The 16,662-nt window shown below is 58.7% G+C and overlaps 1 protein-coding gene across 15 annotated transcripts in view; it reads right to left on the bottom strand.

The window, feature by feature from the left end:
• Nucleotides 1-497: 497 nt before the first annotated feature.
• The window catches only part of ARHGEF10L (Rho guanine nucleotide exchange factor 10 like), a 166,326-nt gene continuing 150,161 nt past the window's right edge, over nt 498-16,662 (bottom strand). For 14 of the 15 annotated variants that reach the window (XM_088842970.1, XM_088842978.1, XM_088842972.1 and 11 more), the window contains 3 exons: nt 11,131-11,305; nt 2,935-3,057; nt 498-1,652 (listed from right to left, as the gene is read on the bottom strand). In XM_088842970.1, the coding sequence (XP_088699096.1) occupies nt 1,114-1,652; nt 2,935-3,057; nt 11,131-11,305 (837 nt within the window). In that variant the 3' untranslated portion in view covers nt 498-1,113. The remainder of the gene's footprint in view (nt 1,653-2,934; nt 3,058-11,130; nt 11,306-16,662) is intronic. The other variant, XM_088842990.1, reaches the window with a different exon arrangement.

Genomic DNA, 16,662 nt, shown 5'->3' with positions numbered 1-16,662 from the left:
GATGGCATCACCGACTCTGTGGACATGAGTTTGAGTGAACTCCGGGAGTTGGTGATGGACAGGGAGGCCTGGCGTGCTGTGATTCATGGGGACAAAAGGTAGCTTTGACTATATGGACCTTTGTCAGCAAAGCGATGTTTCTGCTTTTTAATATGCTGTCTGCTGCTGCTGCTGCTGCTGCTGCTAAGTCACTTCAGTCGTGTCCAACTCTGTGTGATCCCATAGACGGAAGCCCACCAGGCTCCCCCTTCCCTGGGATTCTCCAGGCAAGAACACTGGAGTGGGTTGCCATTTCCTTCTCCAATGTGTGAAAGTGAAAAGTGAAAGTGAAGTCGCTCAGTTAGCGACCCCACAGACTGCAGCCTACCAGGCTCCTCCATCCATGGGATTTTCTAGGCAAGAGTACTGGAATGGCTTGCCATTGCCTTCTCCGAATATGCTGTCTAGGTTACCACATATCAAACAAAACAAAATTAAAAAGCAACCCACAACCCAAGTACTGACATTATTCTTGCCTTTTATTCCAGCATCTCCCAGAGCTCCAATATGTACAAACTTCATTTATACACATATAATATACACCATATATACGTATTTATATATATTCACACACCAGCCCACACGCTCTCATACACTCACACGCACGCACCTTTCCAGGAGGGTCGTGTGCTGCCCGTGAGCTCTGCTCGGGCCCAGACAAGAAGCGCTGGGCTTGCCAGGCAGTTGTGAGGTTTTGTGTTTTTGCTTTTTTTTTGCTTTTAAAAAGGCCATCTCCTCTGGAGGTGTCCTCCGTCTCCCCAAACCCAAACCACTCCCCTAAACACTGAAAATTGTTTTTTTTTTTTTTTTCTTAAAAAGGAAGAGGTTTCCCTCTGCTCCGCTCAGGTACATGGCGGAGTTCCAGGCCCGTTCTCGTGGCCCCGTGCAGGCCCTTTGAGGGCGAGTTCATCCAGTGCTCCCTGAGGGCCCTGGACCGCCATAAGGGCCCACTGCAGGCCGAGAGCCGGGCGGGCTACAGCCAGACCTGCCGCCGCGTGGCATGGGCGGGGCTACAGCGTGGCAGGGGCGGGGCTACTGTAGCATGGGCGGGGCTACGGCGAGGCCTGGGCGGGGCTACAGCATCAAGGGCGCCTGCCAGATGAGGAGGGTGCTGTCCGTCTCCCCGCACGGGGCCGGCTTCCCGGGGCTGCCAGCGGCGCTGCCGAAGCTGCGGTAGCCGCGCCCTCCGGAGATGATGGCCACGGAGCAGATCTCCTTGCGGTGGGCGTCGCGGGCACAGGGCCGGCTGCGCACCCAGACGTCGGGGTCGTCCACCATCTCGTAGATGGAGCCGTCCTCCTCACTGTGCTCCAGGGCCGAGCCGTCTGCGGGCTCCGGCTCCCGCACGGACAGCAGCGGGCCCGGGAGGTGGGAGGTGGAGCGCAGGCGGTACTGCAGGAGGATGCCCTTCTTGCGCATCAGCTCCCCGCCCACGTGGCTCGCGGGAACGGGCGCCGGCTCTGGAGCCAGCCCGTCCGCCTTGTCCTCTTCGGCCTGCTGCCCCTCGGCCTCCTCCTGGTCGCTCCGCAGGATATCGGGGGCCAAGATGCTGGTGGCCACAGCCAGGAAGGCCACGGGCCCACAATGCCCGTTGAGCGAGACCATGCCTTTCCCTGCAGGAAGGGGGCAGAGAGAAGGGGCCCAAAGGCCCAGAGTTTTAAAGACCCAGAGTCTGCTGGAGAAGGAGACAGCAAAGGATGAGGTGGCTGGATGGCATCACTGACTCAATGGACCTGAGTTTGAGTGAACTCCGGGAGTTGGTGATGGACAGGGAGGCCTGGCGTGCTGTGATTCATGGGGTCGCAAAGAGTCAGACTGAACTGAACTGAACTGAATCTATGTTGGCAGCTTCCCAGAAGGCCATGGGTCTGGAGGAGTGCTTGCCATGCTCCAGGGCTACTTCCTTGGAAGAGTGGAGCAGGGGAACACAAGTGACTTTATAAACCACATGGGGACCTTGGTGTGGAAGCACCTGCAGCTCCCTGCCTGTGCCATCCTCACGTCTCCAAGCCTCTGCCCGAGCCATCGCCTCTACCCAGAAAGCCTTTCGCATCCACCTGGCTCAGCCCCTCCATGGGGCTCCCTTCCTGCCTTCACCCATGAGAGATGATCAGTCCTGTCTCTGCTCCACTGACCCCAGGACGCCTGCCATCATTGCACTTGCTCCCCTGGCCACACCACCCCAACAAGGCTGTCGGTACATGGGGGCAGGGTCTCTGCCCAGCACATCCCTGCAACCCCAGGATGGATCCCAGAATGAGAAAAATGACCTAGTGATGAGACCAGGAAAATAGTAAGTCCCACAGTTTAGGAAGAGGGTCTTCTTGGGCAGAGAGGCTTTCGGTCCACCTGGGGTTGGTCTCCCTCGGGGCATCTCCCTCCCACTCCACTCAGCCCTACCCTCCTGCAGCAGCTGGAAGAGGCCACTTCATCATCCACCACTCAGGGCAGAGGCACAGAGGGGGCCCAGAGCTCGGGGGTCTTCCCTGACCCTAGATCCCAGCACCACGTCAGGGCGGCCCCTCCTCTAACCCAGGCAAACACAGTTGCACGTGGACCTCTGACCCTGTGAACCCTCAGTTATTTCTGTCTTTGGAGCCGGGACACATGGAAGCTGCAGGAGGCCAGCAGAACCTCTCCTGTTAGTCGGGTGTCTCGGCCAATCCTCAAACCATCTGGCCAATGTGTCTCCTACGTCCGTTGCCAGATGAAGTAATTGAATCTCAGAAAGAAGACCTGCAAGGAGACTGCAGGGCCCAGGTGATTTAATTCCATGAGCCACCAACAGTGACAGAGGACGCTGGGGAACGGACCGCCGTCCCCAGGTCAGAAGAGAGCGCACGTCGGGGCTCAGGACCCGCCCTCCCCAGCCACGCGCAGCTGACCCCGTCTCACCTGTGATCTTAGGGATGCCTTCCAGCCGGGGCACCGGTAGCAGCACGATGGCGCCCTGGTCGGTGCCCACCCAGAGCAGGCCCTGGCAGATCAGGAGGCTGGTGACACATAGGCACTGCTGGCCTGCGGAAGGAGAAGCCACATGAGCAGCAGGTCCTCCTGGGGACGGCGGTGCGTGGGGCCCCCAAAGCTGAGAGCATGGCTCCTCGGGGCTGCTCTCCTGAGACAAGCGAGAAGCTGGGTGGCCTTGGGATCAAGGAGTGGGGCTTGGGAGGCTGACCTGGCTGGGGCCTGGCTCTGGGTCCCCAGCTGAGCCCCCCACCCACCCAGCCTCAGTTCCCTCCTGTGTAAAGCGGGGCTGCCTTGAGGATACAATGAGGGAATGCCACAGTGCTGGCCCACATGGCTCTCGATGCAGTGGCCAGCTCACCTGGCACGAGATGCAGGCTGAGGGGCTGCCCATGCCAGGGACATAACTGGGCAGCTGGGGAGTAGAGAGAGGCCTGGGGAGGTGCGGGTTGAGGGTGAGGCAGACAGTGCAGAGGGATGTGCAGGGAGGGATCTGGGCGAGCTGGCAGCCCCGTGGGTTCCAGTCCAGCCTTGCATCCTGCCCACACGGGCCTTCCTCCAGCGGGGGTGCAGCTGCAGTCCCCGGGCCCGTGATGAGTGGGCTTCCAGCACCAGGAACTAGCGTGTTTCTGACACTGGTCCAGACTTGCAGACCAGCTCTTGTCGTTATCTCCTGGCTGGCTCTGCCTTTGAGGGGGAGCAGTGATGGGGGAAGGTGGGTCCCTGCGCCCTTCCATGGAGGAGGCGCAGTGTGGGCCACACAGCCCGAGCCGAGAGCAGGGCAGCAGACACAGGCAGCGGGTCCAAACCCAGGCTCGGCTACCTCCTGGCTCCACGTCCGCGGGCCGGAAACAAACCCCTCTGTGCCCGGTCCCCTCACTACACGAGGCGACAATGATGATGTTTCACAACCTCGTCCTGAGGAGTAAATGAGCCACTGGCTGTGAATCACGTAATCCAGAGCCCGGCACAGGGCACGCTCGGGTGGGTGCCGGCCACCACTGCCCCCGCTGCTCTGCTGCTGACGATGCCGGGCAACGGAAGGGGCATGAGGGAGGTGCTGGCGGCCCAGGCCTGCTCTCCCAAAGGGCTGTCTCACCTCCGGCCTGGATCCTTCTGCCCACTGACAGACCTAGTCTCTCCTCAAATTCCAAGTCACGCCACGACATATGAAGTGATGATCGGATCAAGGGGTTCTCAGGCTGGGCTTGCGTCAGCACCAGCAGGGGAGCCGACAGCCGTGGGCCAACCCAGAGGGGAGGCGCAAGCCTGCGTTTCCATCAGGCTCCCAGGGACACCCAGGCTGCCGGCCCTGGGGCCGCTCTGTGAGAAGTACTGCCTTGCAGTTTCCAAATCACTTCACACACCTGCCCTAGCCCGACACAAGCTGAGAGGTGAGCACGACCTGGATGCTGTGCCCATTTTCCAGATGAGGATATTAAGGTCCACAGAGGTCACCCAGCTGGTGAGTGCAGGGTGGGGCGGTGGGCGAGGAGCAGAGCTCGAGTCTGTCCCTTATTACAGCCTAATGCTTTTGCACTGCCTCTCCACTCTTTCTTCGGCCATGCCTCATGGCAAGTGGGGCCTTGGTTCCCTGACCGGGGACTGACCCTGCGGCCCCTGCCCTGGAAGCTTGGAATCTTAACCTTTTGACCTCCAGGAAGTCCCTGCCTCTCTACTCTTGAGCAACTTGCTTGAGTTCCATACCTGCATGTGTACGGGCTTCCCCTGCAGTCTCAGAGCAGAGTGGTGCAGCGCCACAGTCACCCCAGAAGGAGGGTGTACTAGCGTGGGGCTCATACAGCACTACCCAACACACTGGTCTGGCACCTTCACCCACCCATTGACTCAGCACCCCGGCACACCCCCAGGACCTGCTGTGCGGGGGACGCTGCACGTGGTGCTGGAGGCAGAGGGGGAACCCCACGCACAAAGTCCTGCTCCTGAGGAGCAAACGTTCTGGAACTTTCTATGACAATGAAAATGTTCCCTGCCACAGTGCCCAGTTCGGTAACCACCAGTCTCTTGTGGCTACTCACACTTGAAACGTGCCTAGTGGCACTGAGGGACTGCGTCTGTAATTTCAGTTCACTTCAATTTTAATGGAAGCTCCCGTATTAATGGGGGCGTCCCTGGTGGCTTAGACGGAAAAGAATCTGCAAAAGACCTGGATTCGATCCCTGAGTCAAGAAGACCCCCTGGAGAAGGGAATGGCTGCCCACTCCAGTGATCTGGTCTGGAGAGCCCCATGGACAGAGGAGCCTGGGGGGCTACAGTCCACAGGGTCGCAAAAGAGCAGACACGACTGAGCGACTCGCACACACGCACACACACACGCATGCACGCACACATACACACACGTGTGCATGCACACACGCACACACACGCATGCACGCAAGCACGCACACACGCACGCACGCGCACGCACGCAAGCACACACACGCATACATACACGCACGCGCACGCACGCATGCACACACACACGCACACACGCGCACACGCACGCACGCACACACACACGCACGCACGCATGCACACACACACGCAAACACGCACGCATGCACACACACACGCAAACACGCACGCATGCACACACACACGCACGCACGCACGCACACACACACGCAAACACGCACGCGCGCATGCACACACACACGCATGCACACAAGCACACACACGCATACATACATGCACGCGCACGCACACATGCACACACACGCGGACACACACACGGACACACACGCATGCACACGCGCACGCGCACGTGTGCACACACGTGCACGCGCACACACGCATGCACGCACGTATCAATGCAGGGGAAGGAGGAAGGGGAGGGGAAGGAGGGAGTGGAAACACAAACAAGGCGTGGCGACTCCAGGCAGAGACCCCGCGGCAGCGGTGCGGCGGGGAGCATGGGAGGGGTGCGGGCTCCGTGCGTCACTCTGCTTCCTGGGACGATGGGGGCAGGAGGCGGGAGACCAGATCTGATGACGACGGGAGGCAGCCACGCCAAGACCCAGGGGACGCTCCGGAGGTGGCACATGCAAAGGCCCGGTGATGGGACCGAGCCAGCGGCTCTGCAGAGGACGGAGCCAGCACGGCGCGGGGACCAGGCAGTGCGAGGTCACCAAGGGCGGGTCGGAGGGTGGCCAGGCAAGGAGGGCGGGGACTGTTCACTCAGCACGACGAGGAGAGGCTGACAGGTCTGAGCAGGCGAGCAGCGCACCCTGACTTTTAGAGAGGCCTTTTGGCTGCCCCGTGACGGAGGATGGGGTGGGGTGCAGCGAGCAGAGACGAGCAGGGCAGGGATGATGGCTTCCGAGGTGCGGTGGTGACGGGGCAGTGTGACAACCAGCATGTTGGACAGACGGGGAGAGGGAGGGACGGAAGGACAGCTCCCAGGTCTTTCATGTCCAGCAGCCAGGCCAAGGCAGCACTGCAGACGGCCCGGGGTGGGAGAGGAGCAGGCTGGGGGGACGTCCTAGTTCGGGACTGGATGTCGTCTGAGACGCACATGAGACGCCCGGGTGGAGCTGCCAGCAGGCAGTGGGATGTGCGTGCGGCGACGGGATGCTGATTCCACAGTCACAGTCCTGGTGTTGGTTCCAGGGTAGGGGAAAGAAGCCGGAGCATCGGGCTATTTCACAGACAGCGTCTGGGCTGGGGGGGCTGGGACTCTTCTCCACCCCACACCAATTCAGAGCATGTAGGCCCCCACCACCAGGGCCAGCTCCTAGGATGTCCCACAGCGGGCGCCCCAGCCCTCGGGACTCAGGCAGTGCGGGAGGCTCGGGCTGTGAGCCCCTCCCATCTCCTCTTCGTGGCTCTGCTCGAGCTCTGGAATTCCTCTGTGTTTTCTGAGCTCACGTACTGTTTGCCTCCCCAGGGGTAAGCTTCCTGAGGGCAGCAGCCTATCTGTGTGTCAAACGGACTCCCCAGCTCGTTGCTCAAACGCCCTGGCTCCTGGCAGACCCTTGAAGAGTCTGAGAACTCAGATCCAGAGGGCGGACTAGTGGTTGCCAGTGGGGAGAGCGAAGGCAGGAGGGCAGGAGAGAGGTGGGGGGTCAAAGGTACAAATGACGGGAATCAAATAAACGCACCGCAAGGGCGTACCGCACAGCACACAGAGCAGAGCCGGCATTCCACAGTGACTGGTGAAGGCGCACGACCCTTCAGAAGCGTGAATCGCTACGTTGCACGCCTGCAACTTCTGTAACAGTGGGAACCAACCAGACCTCAATAAATAGTTTTTAAAAGTGATTAAGTGAGAGGATGAATGAATGAAGCAGAGAAGTGAACAAGGCTGAGGGCGCTGACGCCACTTGCCAGCTGCGTGAATCGATAAGCCACTTGCTACCATCGCTCAACACACATCCCCTGCTCAACTGAATGGTTATTAGAAATTTTATGTATGTATGTAATACACACTGCGTGTGTAAATACACACAGATATACCCACACACCATAATATATATACGCACAGCTGAGCACAGCTCTTAGCCCATAATATTCAATCAATAAATGGAGGCTATTAGGAAAATGTGATTATTAAAAGGACCTAGACCCGAATGTTTTAAGATCAGCTCCATCAGAACCAGAAATCCACGAAAACAATCAAAGCCCAGAGAAGGAGCAGTGGCAGATATCTCCATCCTACACGCCTCCCCTCATTTTCCAGGGCCCCAGGGACCTCAGGACCAGCAAGGGACCATTTCCTGATGCCCTTCCCTCTCCTGAGCCCCCCGGACCACAGAAGCCCAGCAAATGAGAGGAAGGCGGCAAGAAACCGTGAGAGGCGCTGGAACGGAGAAATGACTTCATCTGCAGAGCTCGCTCCGTGCCCTTCCTCCTCCCGCTTTGCCTCGAGGAGAAGAGCAAGGCACTTCACAAACAGTCCGAAAGGGGGAAAAAAAGTCTAATGGTGGATAAATATTTTATCACAGAGACTTAATGCGGCAGTGCTCAACTCACCCAAGCCATCTATCTGGAGATATACAACTTTAAAAAGCTCAGGCTCTCGGAGAACATTTTATTAATGACCTGTCTAGTTAAGAGGAGGAGGGAGTTTAGGTTCAAAACTGCATTAATACCAGTCGGGGAGGCGAGTGAAGGAAAGGGGTCTGGGGGAAGGAAGCGCAATGAATTTTTAACACACCCTTAAAAAAAACCACACTTAAGAGGAGGAACAAATTCATTAGTAATTATGCAATTATTTCATTTGGTGGTGTCGGGGAAGAAAAAAAAAATACCTAAAAGCATTTTAAAAATGTCTCTAATAAAGAATTTAAGAATCCTGCTCTGCTCTTCCTCCAGGACACAGTGTGGGGTGGATTTGAAGGCCCCCTCCACCCAGGGCTGGCTCCTCTTGGGCTTGGGGCTTCCTGGCCAGCAAAGGCTGGGGCTGTAACACTTGCGGCTCCCAGTGTTAGGAAAGGCCAGGCCCAGGGGGAGGAGGCCCGGGGCTGTAACACCTGGGGACCCTGGGGCACTGTCCTCACTGGCTCAGATGAAGACCCGTGCCTGCCCTGAGAGGTGGAGCTGGAGCACCTGGTCACGCAGCTGGAAGCTGGCAAAGTCCAGATTCTGGCAGGGCCTGTCTGACTCTGGGCTCTTACCTGGCCCCACGAGCTCAGTTCCAATCTCAGGCCCTCGTCGTACAGACGGGGAAACAGAAACTGGAGAAGCGGGAGGCCGCCCGGTTAGCCCGTGAGACAGCTGTGACCCAGGTCCTGGCTCTGGGCCCCTCAGCAGTGACCTGCTGGTCGTTTAACCCCCGGGGACTCCGGTTACCTGCTCTGCAGTCATTCTCATGATAACGATCACCCTTTCTTCTTTAAGGGTCTTGAAAGCATGTTAGTCACTCAGTCATGTCTGCCTCTTTGTGACCCCATGGACTGTAGCCCACCAGGCTCCTCTGTCCACGGGATTTCCCAGGCAAAAACACTGGAGTGGGTTGCCAATCCCTTCTCCAAGGGATCTTCCTGACCTTGGGATCAAAACTGGGTCTCCTGTATTGCAGGCACATTTTTTACGGTCTGAGCCACCAGGGAAATTCTTTTTTAAGGGTAACTAACTGCTAAGGACAAGTCAGTCACTGGACTTGTAGACGCGTTTTAAACCCGCAGGGAGGTGGCAGCTGTGCGGCGGGAGCTGCTGGTTTTCCACCTGCAGCAGGTCAGTCCACGAAGCCTGCCCCTGGCTGCTGGACACACTTGACTCTTTCCCTACTTTGCTCCACCCCCCAGACTTTATTGAGAAGATGAAAAAGGCCCATAAGATTATCCACTTTTATCCCATTGTTCCACTAACATGAAATAATTTAGCTATCAGCACAGATGTGGAAATATTTCTGTGATACTGAGAAATTTTACTGTAATTAAAGTAGATTTACCTCATATAATGGCTGAACACTATGAGAGACAATGAAACTGAAGCTGAAGGATAAAACAGGAAAGAAGGGAGGCAGGGCAGTACAGAGGGAGGGGAAGGGCCCACGGGCAGGGCAGTACAGAGGGAGGGGAAGGGCCCACGACAAACACCCCCCAGGCCCTCACCCCACACCCTGGGGGGCGGGCGAGAAAGCCGTCCGTTTTCCTCACGGACGACCCAGGCCTAAGCGAGGCATCTTCCTGACAGGATTTACCTGGAGCCAGGAACCACTGCCCACACCACAGAGGGACCAGAGGCTCCACAAGGCAGAGAGACCTGCTGTGACCCCACCGTGGCCGAGCCGGGACCCTGGCCGCCTCTGAAACCACCTTTCCCCCGTGACACGCAGCGAGGCTCTGAACTGAGTCCAAGCTGACGTGACTCCCAGTCCTGTCTCTGGCCGTGCGACCACGGGACAGCCACTTTACCCTGCCGAACAAACCTCAGTTTCTGCATCTGTAAAATGGGGACAGTGAGGCCCCGATTACATAAAGCCCTTGGCGCCTGGCTCAGTGCAGGGCTCCTGGAGGAGTGCAGCCACTGTGGACTGCTGCTGATGGTGCTGTTGTTGACCATCCCCTGCTACGACCACCAGTCTGGACTGGGGGACTGGCCGGTGAGACTGGCTGGGGGGAGCAGGAGCCAGGGCGCTCGCTGGGCAGCCTGTGTGGAGTCAGGGGCCAGGCCTCTGGGGTGGAGCCCTGCGGCCTCGGAGGTGCTGGCTGGCGTGACTGGCCTCTGCCCAGCCTCACCAGGCAAGCGTCCTGGCCCCCGGCTCAGCACACGCCACTTCCAGCCTCTGCGGTGGCCGTCTGCCCAATCCCTGTCACCATCAGCTCCGGGCCAGCCCGCCACGCCTGCTGTTTCCCTGGCCCTGGGGTCCTTCCCAGCTGCTGCTCCCAGCCCAGCCGGCATCCTCCCAGACCAGCTCCGGGTCACTCTGTCTGGTGGAAACTCGGGGGCAATCAAGCTGAGGCCCGCTAGCCCTGAGGGCTGCTCTCAAGCCAGCTGGGGGCAGCGGTGGGCCCTGAGCATGGGTCTGTCCTGGCTCCCAACACAGCTCACAGGGGTCAGTGCTAACGGCGAGGCCTGTGGCCAATTCCACGGAGGCCTCGGCAGACTCTGGGCCGGGGGCAGGGTGCAGGGTGTGCCCAGATCGTAACCCTCTCTGTGGGTCCCACAAACAGCCCTGCAGGATGAAGCAGCGGCCCCAAGCGGAAGATGTCCAGGGCCTTCGCCCTCCCCTTGACCCAGACCCTGATGGCAAACTCAGAGGGACCCCTGCCTTTCCCTAGAGACCCCTAAGGAAGGAGGTCCTTATTTGGCCTTTTCTCTTCCCTTTTGCTCATTTGAAGGGGATTTGAGGCAGAATTGGGTTTGACAAGTGGTAGATATAGGTGGGCCTGGCCTCCTGTCCGACATGGCATTTTAGCAACCTGGCTCGCGGGAGTCCCCGAGCTTGGAGCCTGCCTCCGCGGGCGCCGGCCTGCTGTGCTGTGGGGACAGCCAGAAGGGCTTCCAGAGGGCAGACCTGGGTTCGAACCCTCAGCCAGCTGCTTCCCCCGGGGAGGTCAAGTTCTCAAGGCCGACCAAAGGCTGCCTCGAGGGTTTGTGAGATAGGCTGGCCCAGCTTGGAAGCCGCCTCCACCGTGTCCGCGCCCCCATCCACAGCCCCCCGCCCGGACGGCAGGGTGTCACCTGGCAGCAGGAAGGTGGTCCTGGTAGCGATGTTGATCTCCTGCAGATGCTCCAGCGTCTCGGTGTGGAAGAGGCGGATGGAGGAGCCGGAGGAGAAGGCCATCCAGACGCCGCTGCCCGCCTTCACCATGTGTGTCACGCTCACGGCTTCATCCTGGTGCGCCTCGAAGCTCTGCTGCAGCGCAAAAGGAGGGCTGTCCGTGACGGGCCGGCCGGCCGAGCCTCTGGGGGCCAAGCTCACCCAACCCCGAACCCGGGTCAGAGGGAGGGGACCTCAGGAGCCCTGGGCCAAGCTCACCCAACCCCGAACCCGGGTCAGAGGGAGGGGACCTCAGGAGCCCTGAGCCAAGCTCACCCAACCCCGAACCCGGGTCAGAGGGAGGGGACCTCAGGAGCCCTGGGCCAAGCTCACCCAACCCCGAACCCGGGTCAGAGGGAGGGGACCTCAGGAGCCCTGGGCCAAGCTCACCCAACCCCGAACCCGGGTCAGAGGGAGGGGACTCAGAAGCCCCAAACTGGTGTGTTGGGAAACGCTTAACAACTGGCGGGGGGAATGCTGGTGTGATGTGTCTGTTGATTCCTGGGGTGTCAATACTTCTAAGGTGGCCCAGCTCAAGCTACCCACGGGATAGCGCTGACCGAGGAACAGGGAAAGACAAGCGCACGCCAGGCTCGACCGTGACACAAGGGAAGGACGGGGCGGCAAGTCTACAGAAGAGGAGGTGGCAGCTCACTCACATTATCTAAAGTACGAAGGCACGGACAGGAGAACTGAGGCTTTCTAACTGCTGCTGGAGAAGACTCGTGAGAGCCCCTGCACAGCACAGAGATCCAATCAGTCCATCCTGAAGGATATCAACCCTCAATATTCATTAGAAGGACTGAAGCTGAAGCTTTAATACTTTGGCCACCGGATGCAAAGAGCCAACTCATTAGAAAAGACCCTGATGCTGGGAAAGATTGAAGGCGGGAGGAGAAGCGGCTGGCAGAGGATGAGATGGCTGGATGGCATCACCGACTCGATGGACATGAGTTTGAGCAAGCTCTGGGAGCTGGTGAAGGACAGGGAGGCCTGGCGTGCTGCAGTCCATGGGGTCGCAGAAAGTCAGACACGACTGAGCGCCTGGACAGCAACAACAAAGGCACCAACAGAACAGAACTACTGGGGAAGGAGGCGGGTGGCGTGAGCCAAGCCTCATCTTCACTGCGGGGAGACGAGACACATGTCCAGGGCTTGACAAATCCAGAAACAGTGGCACAGACGATTAACAGTCACAAGGGAAGTGCCCGGCGGTTTAAAAACAGGACAGGTGAAAGTATTTCAGGAAGCAGGACTGGAGATGGGGAGGTGGGGGTGCGCCGGGGAAGGGCCTTTCCAGATAAATCTTTCCATGTTATTTGGCTTTTTTTAAACAGGTGTATTAAAAGTTTGATCTTAAAAAAATAACTCTTACAGAGCAAGGAGATAAACACCCAGCTTCCCATCCACCTCAGGAGAAGATCCAAGTTCCCTAGCTCAGCATCTCAGGCCCAGCTCTGCCCCAACTCCCGCCTCTCCTGTCCAGCCAACGCCCGGGCCCGAAGGATGCACAGGACGCACTCTGCAGCTACGTCACTGCTGTCGCGATACCCTGCCTGCAGCGGGCGTCGCCCACTGCCCTGCTGGGAACAGCTTTTCAGCACCTGAAGACTTGGCCTCCACGAGGCCCACACCGGGCACCCGTGCACTGGCCTTCGCCTGCCATCTTCCAGCCTGGCGACATCTCTTCCACTCTGGCCACGCTTGGCTCTCTCCTACTCTGGTCCATGGACTCCAAGGACAGACACTGAGCCCCGTGCCCTCGGCGTGCCCGGCAGAGAGCTCAGCACACAGTGAAATTTGATCAAAGAGCAAATGGATGGATGCTTGAAATCCAGCTATGATACCGGTTGTTACTTAAACATCAACAACCCCCAGCACAGCAGACGAGACAGATGCCTGACCACTGGGCACAGTCAGGGCACTCTGGCGAATCCACCCAGGGGACCGCCCATCTACTCAATATCATGTTATCACTTACAGAGACTGGGTGATGAACACAGAAAAGCGAGAATGTCATAGCAGTTATTAAAAAAAGAAACCAAAAGGGCCATCTCCAAAACCGGGGGCGGGGGAGGGGCAGGAGAGGCGACGCTGCACAGTGAGGATTATTTCAGGGCAGAACGCGGTGACTTTCCTCCTTTCTGTTTTTCCCCTTTTTTTTTTCTATAAAGAACAGATCTTGGGTGGAAGCCCATGACTCCAGGAGATGGCTAGAACATGGGCGTGGAATCAGACCTGCTGTTAAATCTCATTTCCTCAGTAACTTCCAGGCTGGGGCTTCCGTCTCCCAGTTTGTAGGTGGAGACTGTCATAATGGTTATAGGGACTTCTGGGTAAGGGAGGGTTTAGCACAAACCCAGTTCTTAATACAGCCTCCTTCATCCAGCAGATGTTCTTGAGACCCTATGATACGCCTGGGATGGGTCTAGATGCTGGGTATATAGTGGTGAACAAGATAACCAAGGAGCCCACACAGTTAAGACAAATAAAGGTAACTCCCAATAGTGATAACCACTGCACAGAAAAATACTGAGAGACCATTAAGATTGGGTGGCCAGGGAAAATCTCTCTAGAAAGTAGCATTTATCAAACATAAAGGAATCAGCCCTGGGCTATGCGGTAGGGGAGAGAACACTCTGGGCAAAGGATGCAGCAAGTGCAAAAGCCCTGGGGCAGGAATGAACTTGCCGTGTTACTGGATCTGTTGGGAGTGCTGCGGCAAGACAGAGGTGGGAGAGGCAGGCTGGGCCGGGTCACGCCAGGCAGCCCTGAGGATCCTGGGGAAGAGTCAGACTGATTTAAGTGAGGGCGGGGCCGGGCCTGCTAAGTGAGCAGTGCAGGTTCACCTCGGAAAGAAGCTCGGTTTGAGAGCTTTGTGGCAGCAGGCAGGAATTCTGGGCCTCGCACAGGCTCAGCAAGTGAGAAATGGCAATAAAGGCACTCTGTTCCTCTGCCGTAGTCACCCGAACCCTGGCTCAGCCCCACGTCCGTCCCAGCTCAGATCACAGAGGTTTCCCACCAGGGCTCTGCAGCCAGGTGGGGTGGCCCAGCCGGCTGGGGTCACAGCAAAGTCCAGAGTCCTGACGGCGGGGGGGGGGGGGGGGGGGGGCGGGCCTGAGGGCAGAAGTTGCAGCTCCTCTGAGGCAGGAACGTGTCACATCCATCAGAACGGGGGTCCCGGGGGTGGGGAGGGGGTCTGCTATCAGGCCAGGCAGGCATGCTCAGAGGCCAGCAGCGCCTCCCTCCTTGGGGGCTCAGACTAGGGCCTTCTGCGGGAGTGTTTTTCTGCTCCTCCTTCCCCAGCCCCAGGGAAGGCCCCGGGGCTGGAGGCTCAGCCAGAGAGCAGCTGGGATGGAGGGGGAGGCCCAGCCCCCCACAGCCTCCGAACAGCTGGCCCCGTCCACGCGGTGCAGGACAAGGAGGGGAACGCCATGTCTCTGGCCTCTCACTCAGCCCTGGCTGCGCTGGCCGGAAGCTCCTTTCTCTAGAGGAGCTCTTCTGGGGGGTGGTCGCTTCCTGCAGCAGCCCACAGACAGCTTTCCTGAAGGCCCAGACCCAGGCAGAGCACACCGTTCCAACAGGACAGCCCCTCCGCCAGCCAAGGCGCCAGCAGCCCCATCGCAGAGGAGACTCTGCGGCCAGACCCACAGTGCCACCTACAGAAGCAGACAGATGAAGGCACAGGGCAGCAGGACGGAAGGGGCCCCCAGCAGGCTTTGTCTGCAGACTTCTCCAAGAACCGGCATGCACACACTCACACAAAGATGCACAAGCACACAGACACCAACAGGAAGGAGGGTGCGTGCTCAAACGCGCGCTGCAAGACTCCTGCCTGGCTCCTGAAGGGAGGTCAGAGCACTCCCTGACTCCGAAAAGGCCAGACTGCACTGCAAGTGCAGAGAGACCTGGGCCCACGGAAAGCTGCCCCTGACTTTGCAGCCAGTCAGCCCTGCATGCTGCTGTCGGAACCTAATTAAAAGAGAAGTCAGCAGCGGAAATCCAGGCTCATTTCTCCAGAGGCGTAACAAGTCTGTCTCCAGGCCCAAAGGGCTTTGCCCGAGGCCTGTGCAAACCTGCCAAGTCCGATGGTGAGGCGGGGCAGGGGCCAGGGGGCAGGGATGGGCGTGAGCAGCGGCGGCCCCAGCATCTCCCCACTCCTCAGTCACCTCCGCCCCGCCCAGCACCCCCCCCAGGCCAGCAACCTGCTGGGGGAAGCTGGGTCTGCGTGCCCCCGCTGGGCCTCGGGGGCACACGGGGCAGGGGTGGGTGGCACCCTGGCACCGCGGGTCCCCAGGGGGCTGAGGGTGCCGGGTGCTCAACAGGGGCTGAGAGGCATACACCTCATTTTGTTTCCCAAACATGGGGTGTTTGGAGAAAGGAGCTCAGTCAGGCAGCCAGGCCATCCACCAAGGCTGGATGAAACGCTACCCACCTGGCACCCCGAGTCCAGGCCGTGGCTCCCCCTTCTCACCTCTGGACCCCTCCTCTAAGTTCTGGCCAGTCTGGGGGCCCAGAAGTGGGGCGCTACCTTACCGTCTAAGAAGCCTCTACCCGCCTTGTTCCTGAAGAAGGGCCCCCGCCCACCCACACAACCAGCCCAGTCATGCCCCTCCTCTGGACCCCAGCAGGCCCAGCGCTTCCTGCCCACGAGACCCCCACGTTCCAGGCTATTTACTGGCTGCCTCCCTGGCACCAGGAGCTGCTCTGTTAGGATGAGAGTCTGGATCAGAAGTCTGCACACAGTGGCCCTATACCAGCCTGACACCTGTTTTGGTGAATCTAGTTTTATTGGAACATGGTCACACCCACACAGAAAAGAATCCATTCAAGTAGGTTGGGAACTCTGCCCTCTGACTACACAACCTCGGTCCTTGTTTAAGGACAAGAAGATACACAAAGAAACCCTGAGCTCTACTAAGCAGGCTGGGTGGTGGTGGTGTGGAGCAGGCACAGCGATTCTGAAACCACGTGGTGTGACTGAGGCACACTTTATTATTAGGAGCCAGGGTAAACGGCAGAGCTGCCCAGCTGGTGGCAGAGGCAAAGAATCTGCCTGCCGATGCAGGAGATGCGGGTGAGATCTCTGGATCGGGAAGATCCCCTGAAGGAGGAAAGGCAACCCACTGCAGTGTTCTTGCCTGAAGAATCCCATGGACAGAGGAGCCTGTCAGGCTATGGTCCACGGGGTCACAAAGAGCTGGACTCGACTAAGCAACACAGAGAGGGGGTAAACAGCAAGGGCCGGCGCAGCGTGAGAGGCGACAGGGGCTCTGTGACCTTGGACTTGAAGCAGAGGTCTCAGTATGAACTTGAGACTTTATTTCCCTGGCCCTGTGCGCTGATGATGTCTGGAAGCAATGACACCCCAACAGCAGTGAGCACACCCCTTCTTGATTTCTAAATACCATCCCACATGAGAGGGAAACAGGCAGGGCGCCCCGGAGAAATGG

Source organism: Moschus berezovskii, chromosome 2 (assembly GCF_049115385.1).
Source record: "Moschus berezovskii isolate FMDL1 chromosome 2, NW_MosBer_1.0, whole genome shotgun sequence".
Taxonomy (NCBI): domain Eukaryota; kingdom Metazoa; phylum Chordata; class Mammalia; order Artiodactyla; family Moschidae; genus Moschus; species Moschus berezovskii.
Note: the sequence above shows the minus strand (reverse complement) of the source record. Positions and strands in the feature narration are given on the sequence as shown.